Source organism: Pelobates fuscus, chromosome 7 (genome assembly GCF_036172605.1).
Source record: "Pelobates fuscus isolate aPelFus1 chromosome 7, aPelFus1.pri, whole genome shotgun sequence".
Taxonomy (NCBI): domain Eukaryota; kingdom Metazoa; phylum Chordata; class Amphibia; order Anura; family Pelobatidae; genus Pelobates; species Pelobates fuscus.
In genome coordinates, this window is record NC_086323.1 from 66,636,707 (window position 1) to 66,644,547 (window position 7,841).

The 7,841-nt window shown below is 40.8% G+C and overlaps 1 protein-coding gene across 1 annotated transcript in view; it reads right to left on the bottom strand.

Moving 5' to 3' along the window:
- Window positions 1–670: 670 nt before the first annotated feature.
- Window positions 671–7,841, bottom strand: part of GTF2B (general transcription factor IIB) — a 29,527-nt gene continuing 22,356 nt past the window's right edge. Inside the window, exons 6-7 of the mRNA XM_063428362.1 lie at window positions 2,498–2,779; window positions 671–1,472 (exon numbers count right to left, since the gene is read on the bottom strand). Of these exons, the coding sequence (XP_063284432.1) occupies window positions 1,339–1,472; window positions 2,498–2,779 (416 nt within the window). The 3' untranslated portion in view covers window positions 671–1,338. The remainder of the gene's footprint in view (window positions 1,473–2,497; window positions 2,780–7,841) is intronic.

Below are 7,841 nucleotides of genomic sequence, written 5' to 3' on the forward strand. Positions count from 1 at the left end.
TCAGTCACATATAGCAAACAGGGTTAACAGATTTTTATTTATATTGTTTTTTTTTAAAGCTATTCTGTCCAATTTTGGTGTGTTGCTCTCAATAAGTGTGGTTATTTATTTTATTGGCGTGTAGTTATCATATTTGATTTATAAATCCATGTAAAAGAATTATATTAATAAAATCAAAGAAAAAAAAAGTATTTTAAAAGTATTTGGGCAAAAAAGCGGTTTCGGTTTTCGGTCAAGGGCATCCTGAATTTTCGGTTTCGGTTTCGGCCCTGAATTTTCATTTCGGTGCACCCCTAAGATGTAATGTAAACACTGCCTTTCCTCTTGAAAAAAAAAAAGTTTACTCCAAAAAGCCTACAGGGACTAACTAGTTACCAGAACTACTACAACTTATTGTAGTTCTAGTGAGTCTAGTGTCCCCGTAGCAGCGCTGACTATTGAAAAGACCATGACGTGTCCACTTAAAAGGTTGAAGGCAGACATCCTAAGCTGAACCTCTCACTGCTTGGTGCTGCCATCTTTGTTTTGAACTCTAGCTGGTACAACCAAATATCAGCATGCATTCTTATAGTCCGGACCAAAGAAAACCACCTGTGTGTCAATAGGCATAAAATGCCTAGTCTTGGTTGGTAATATTATAATTGACCAAAGACTCCACAAACAGCTAATGTTTACTACAAAGCCTTGCAAAATGTTTAATCAATGCAATAAGTAGTATACAAAACCATACAAAAATTTACATCCCCTTTTCACAGGTTGATTGCAATTTAAAGCAAGCTACTGCTAGATTAAACACTTCAACTGCCAAACGGATTTAGCTTGTGCTAAAAAAAAAAAAAAAAAGGCTCACAGTAGGCCATTTGGCTTTAAAGTATATATTAAATAGAAACTGTACTCCACACATAAAAACATGTACACAAAATTACAAATCCTCTGTAAACATTGTACAATACAGTAAAAAGGTCCAAATCAGATATTAGGTTGTATTACACGCAGCCTTAGTTACTTCACAGGCTACTTACCCATCATTTTTAAATCAAGAACCAACAGTGCAAAACCACAATGGTTGAGCAGAAAAATTGGTTCTCCGTTACAGTAATGCTTTTTGGAATACACTGTGTTTTAGGTTGGGAAGTATTTAACACAATGAGCTGGAGGGAAAAAAAAAATTCTGATATTAAATATTTAACACAATCCTATATACATATGAAATATCAGTCTTGGAATGTGGTTCATCACAAGCTTGTAAGAAGTTCTTTCCAATCTTATATTGAGGCTTTGTACACACTTAAAACAAACCGGTTTGCACAAGGTTAAGTATTCTCTAACAGTAACAGCTCAAAGCTGTGGCAGCTTATCAACAGGTGTGTCAAACTTGAAGTCTGCTGGAAACAAGTCTGGAGCTCTCGGATAGATCAATCTATAAGACTGCCGGATTGTAACATCAGCAACTCCTGCAATGTCACCAATTTCTGTTGAAAGAAAAAAAAAATCAGTTGGTAAATAACTTTGCATGTGTTCATAAAAAAATTAGAAAGTTTTTTTAATGGACAATTTTTTTTTATTTTTTTTGACACCATGAATCACATTTAGTAGTGGGTTGATTGATATAATGAGCATGATCCACATTTTATGTGTCAGCCAGCCATTCCATACTTCAAGTGCCTGTAAACAATTTTTGTAAAAGATGCAAAAAGTCTGAAATACAGCAAAATAAGGGATACTATATAGTGTCTGAAATATATCAAATTTATTTTCTCCCTAAGCCCTGTGATATTCTATTTGGCATGTATCTGAAAAGAACTGGAATGTAGTTTCCTAAAATGGCAGCTTACTGTAGAAGTCTGTACGTAGCATAACACCCAAATACAGGTACCAAGCATTCTATAGGGCTTTTTGTAGACTCTGTAGGAAGCAAATAAACAGATCAGTCTTTGTATGGTTAATGTCATGGCTGAGGTAGAGGGGGAGAAGAACTATGGGCCAAATCATGTTTTGCAAAAAGTCAGCCCATGTACATGCTGGAAGTGATAAAGAGGTCAGAACAAAGGCTTGACAAAACCATTTAAATACAGCTTTATGAATAAGGGACATTCTAGACAAACATACTTCAAATGTTATTTTCAGAACAGCTTTTACATTTACTTAAGCAAGTAAAAAAAAAGACTGTAGACTAGTTCTTGAACAACAAAAGGTGTTTTTTGAGCTTATGTACAACTCAGTCACGATATTCAGTAATAGTTTCTTCTGTTTACTTTAACTTCAAACTATATACCTTTCACAATAATGATTTATTGTTTATGCTAATTAGGCATGCTATAATCGGCAGGGGGAAAAAAGCTGACTATTTTGGCTAAACATGTGATGCCGCTGTTGAAAGTCTTGTTTTAATCCAATAGTTTACTGGCTATAAGGGTATTCAGTGAGATAAAATAGCACACATTGTAGACTGACTATTTAAAATCAATGCCAATTTTAACAGATTTGTTTTAATTACCTTTTTGTGTTCTCTTCTCTGCAGATGCTTGTGAAGCCATATAAATAGCAGCAGCTGCCACAGAAATAGGACTTCTTCCAGGAACCAAGTCTAATTCCACAGCTTTGCGTGCAATGTAGGTAGCTGCCATTTGTACTTGCTTGGTGAGACCCAGGTTGGAACAGAACCTCGACATGAAGTCTCCAGTTGTAATTAAATCTACATTTGTTTCCAGAGCTTTCAGGATAAGCTTAAAGCATCTTCCAATTTCTTTCTTTGAAATTCTGGACACTGCACAAATTTCTAGAGGAAATGAAGTGTAATAGCAAATATTGAATAACATACACTTCATAATAGATTCAACTTACTGTTCGCAATAGATACAGACCCTGCAGAATTATGATAAATTTTCCGTATTAAAGTAAACAAGTGCTCTGTAGCATGTCCTTGAATAACTGTACAAGGCCCACAAACTGATCAGCCATATTAAAATGCATGTGTTGGAAGCAAGAAAAATGGTCTAGAGACAATCTGAGTGATTTTGACAAGGGACAAATAGTGATTGCTAGTTTTTTGGGTCAGAGCATCTCCAAATTCGTATGGGATGTTTCCAATATGCAGTGGTTAGTACTTATCAAAAATGGTGCAAGGAAAGACAGCCTGTTAACTGGAGTCAGGGTCATGTGTATCGAAGGCTTATTGGTGCACATGGGGAACAAAGGCTAGACCGTCTGGTTTGATCATGCATAAGAACCAAGGTAGCTCAAACTGCAGAAAAACGAAATGCTGGGCTTAATAGAAAATGTGTCAGAGCACACAGTGCATCACTGTTAATTGCGTACGGGGCTGTGTAGCCACAGACTGGTCAGAATGATTACTGTCCACTGCCGAAGTATGTCAGTATCAGAACTGGACCATGGAAGAACACTGCTTGGTCTGATTAATCACATTTTGCGCGTGCGTATGATTTACTTTGGAAAGAGATGGCAGCAGTATGCACTGTGGGAAGAAGGCCAGCAGAGAGGGTAATGCATTGGGCAATGTTGTGCTGGTAAGCTTCGTGTCCTGGCATACTATTGATGTTACTTTGAAAAGTACCACCAGTGTAGAGGTTGTTTCAGGCCACCTATACTGCTTCATGGCAATGGAGTTCCATAATATGAGTAGTGACTTCGCAGGATAATGCACCCTGCAACACTACAAAATTGTTCATGAATGGGTTGAGGAACAAGGCACGGTCAAGGTGTTGTCATGGCCCACAAATTTGCCAGATCTCAATCCAATTTATCATCTGTGGAATGTGCAGAGATAACTGATCCACTGAGACCCAACCTCACAACTTGCAGGACTTAAAGAGGTACTGTCACACTGAACTAACCCATCTCATAATGGTTTACTCTTCTTCCTCTCAGAATCTGTTCTTTTATGATCTAGTTATCTTTAAAATAAGACACAGTAGGGGCTACTTTTTAAGTGTTCTTGCATAGCAAGACCACTTAATGTTATCTCACATATATATTATTAAGTGTTCTTGCATAGCAAGACCACTTACTGTTATCGCACATATATAATATTATTATTATAATTATAGCCAAATTTGCCACCCACAGTTTTTACACTACATAGACAAAAATATACCAAAACGTGCAGATTGTTCCCGATCGGATTGCTATTACTTTGTGGAACGTTTTGCCGAATGGTTCTCGGAATATCGTCGTTCTTGTGGCGAAATTTGTCCCATAGGAATGAATGGCAAAGCTAAAGTGGGAGCTGGCAAAAGCTGAAAAATCAGGACATGATTTCTAAACTGCCACCACTCCCCCATTTTCAGGCCCACCTACACAAATCTTATATCAAAACGTTCAGCTATCCCTGCTGCCACTAAAAATGTCCACAGCTAAGCCATAGTCCTTATAGTTTTCACAATATGACCATTTGTTTGCAACTCACGCAGTCCATTGACATTCATTGAAACTCCACTCTGCAAAGCTCACATTTGAAGGGCAATTTCTAAACTGCGACTGTGCCTTCATTGTTAATATCTCAGAGACATACTATACATCAAAATGTAGGTCTGGGTCTTGTGATTCTCACAATATAAAGCTCTTCACTGTAGAATTTATAGTTTTTAAAATACGACCGTTTGAAGATGGCAACCGCAAAAATACTCTGACCTGTGCCAGGCTGCAGCAGCAAGTGATGTCATAGACAGGGCCTTTTGCACCTGCTAATGTTTTTATAACTATGTTTTAATGTAACTGTGAAGCACTTTGGGCAACAACGTTGCGATTAAATGTGCTATATAAATAAATAATAACAGTTACTCCGCCCACTCCAGTTGTAGACTACTGGTGGAGGCAAGAACACTTCACACAATTTCCCCAGAAATTTTAGCTTTAGTTCTTATTTATTTTTCCTACGCTTGACTTTTCCTGTGTCAAAGAAAGTTTCCCCACAACACTCCTTGACACAGGAAATGGAGCTGAATTATGCTCCTCCTTGGGTCATAGAAAGTCAAGCTTGGGAAAAATACATAAGAAAGTAATTCCTACTTTGTCTTATGGTTTAAAGAAAAATAGATTAGAAATAAAGAAAAAAACAGTTTCTTAATGAAGAAAAGAGGAAACAACAGAAGAAAGGCAGGTTTGAGGTGACCGTGCTGCTTTAAAGGATCTACTGCTTTCTGTTTTAGATACCACAGGACATGTTCAGAGGTCTTGTGGAGTCCAAGCCTCAACACATTAGAGCGGTTTTGGCAGCATGCCGGGGACCTACATGATATTTGGCAGGTGCTTTTTATTGTTAAGATCACTTCCTCCCCAGCAGTTGTGAACAGGATTCCACACTAGAGTATAGCAGCCCACAGCGTGTTTTGCAGCTCCTGCCCTTAACCTGGACCTGGTCAGCCTGGACCCCAGGGAAGCAACCCATGCTGCTAGATATACACAGAGCTACGAAAGAAACACACACGTGCAATACCACAAGCAGTCCGACACATATACACACCTTCAAACACGCAATGTGACATATCCTACACATACATACAGTTCCACAAGTAGCCCCCATACATATGTATTAAATATCACTAACTCCTCAAAAACATACAAAATAACAAGCGCACAAATACAACTGTACAAAGCAGAAACTGGTAACAAAAAGCTTGATTACAAAAAAAAAAAAAAAAAAATATGGGACTTGCACACCAAGGGCCTTCAAGATCTTGTTTTGGCACAGCACTACTAAAATACTATTACTATTCAGTATGTTTTTTTTACAATTAAAACCAATTTACTTGGTTACTTAAAAATTTCATTTGATAGGTGACTTTTTTGAAGAGATTAAACTATTTTGACATTAAGGAAATGTAATCCTTGGATAAAAAGGCTTAATAAGCCCTTTATATAACATAAGCAAATCTTGCCATCTTTATTTTGTGTCAATCCTGTTTATTGAAATTTTTTTACGTTTTCCATACATAGACATACAGAACATAAAACCGTAATAAGGCAAGATACGTGGTATGAACATACACCGTTGGTCAGATTAGACCGCGGTCTGTGAATTTATCACGGTAACTACCGTGCAACCGTGGTAGCTTTACGCGGGTGAGCGTGCCGCTTAGGGTGGGTGGCCCTGTGGACCCAACCGCTAATCCCCGTGGGAAACGCCAGGTAGTCCAGACCGGTCTTTGTTTTATTTTGGCTATTCCTGTATTTGCTCCTGGTGTACATATGCCCGCTTAGAGTAAGGTTCTATATTCCCTTCAAGCCATGCAGTTATTTGGCCCTTCTCGCTAATTTTGGGTGGGATTGATTGTCGTGCCCCTAACCGGTCTAGGTCCGTCTTAGCTGCCTGTCAGCGTGTGTGGTGGGGAGGCTCGAAGCAATGTAGATGTACTGTGTCCCCAGGTCCGTGTTGGGCTCAGGGCCTAACCTAAGGTGTCTTCATGCACTTGGGCGTGTGTGTGTCTGTTTGCGGTTATCTTGAGGAAAGTCTGCCTAGGTGAAGTGATTTAGCCATGTTCGGTTTGGTCCGTCCGTGGTTCTTGTCCCTCATGAGCGTCTGTCTGTTGTGAGTCGAGTAGGTGCGGTTCTAACCGAATTCTCTGTCTACGGTAAGGTAGAGGGTAGTGGAGAAGGAAAAGAGAGAGAAGGGAAAGGGGGGCGAGGGATGACTAGAGGGGATAGGTACCAGGTGGGATCGCTCCCCCGTCCTTTTTAGCGTGGGGTCTGTATCTATGTGTGTGTTTGTTCTGGGTGTACCCCCTTGGACCTGGTCCCAAACTTGGGTGTCTTAAGCCACCCCCCTGGAGATGTACAGCCTTCAGGGGTACCATTTTAAGGCGCACTTGTCTGAGCGCTCCCGCAGGGAGGCAGTCAGCATTTCCATGTCATAAATCTTCTCGACTTGTCTATCCATTGCCTAAGAGTGGGGACTGTTGGGCATTTCCAATGCAGGGGTATGAGTGCTTTTGCGGCATTAAGCAAGTGAATGGTAAGGGAGTTTTTGTATGCCTGCGTGGGGGTGGGTGTGTGATGCAAAAGCATCGTCAAGGGTTGTAGGGGGAGGTCGTCTCTGGTGACCTCATTGATCTGCCAGTACACTGTTATGCGAGGGCATGACCACCAGATGTGAAGACTAGTTCCCAACATTGTGCCGCATCTCCAGCACTCGCCCGTGTTAGTCTCGTGTATGTGTGAGGGAATCTGGGGTTCTATAGTTTTATGAGTCAAGAGGTATATTTTGTCCCAGTCTTGGTCCGTCAGTTGTGTCCCGTTCTCCCTTTCCCACTTGCTCGTATAACCTAGTGGCCTGCTGTCTCTGGTCCTCTGGAGCATTGCATATAGGTGTGAAACCCCATGGTCAATTTGTCGTCTATTCGTGCACAGTCGTTCAAATTCCGAGAGTTGCCTCTGGAGGTGATCTCTTCCGGGGAATTTGGCATGTATGTCTTCACTTGGTGGTAGTGGAATTTATCCAGTTGGGTGGGTTGCCGGTCTGACATCAAGTCGGCCAGTGGTTGGAGCGTTCCCCCAGAACACCACTGGCTTATGTAGATGCAGTCTGTCTTCTGGAAGTTTTTAAAGGCTGCCGGGTGGAGACCCCCCGCCAAGTCTGGATTGTGGGTGTAAGCGGGTTCGGGGAAGTGGTTAGCTGTTGAGCATACCACAGTCCGCACCAGACCCTAAGGGTGGCGTCTATCATAGGGTTGCGCCTGTGTGGAGGTCCGAGAGGGTGGAGCCACCGAGCCAAAGTCTTGATGGGACTGTGCCATATGTCTGTTGTAGTTCCAGGTTTACCCAGCGTTTAGGGCTTGGACGTGCTTGCCAGTCCACTATTCTGTGTAGATGTGTGGCTCGGTAGT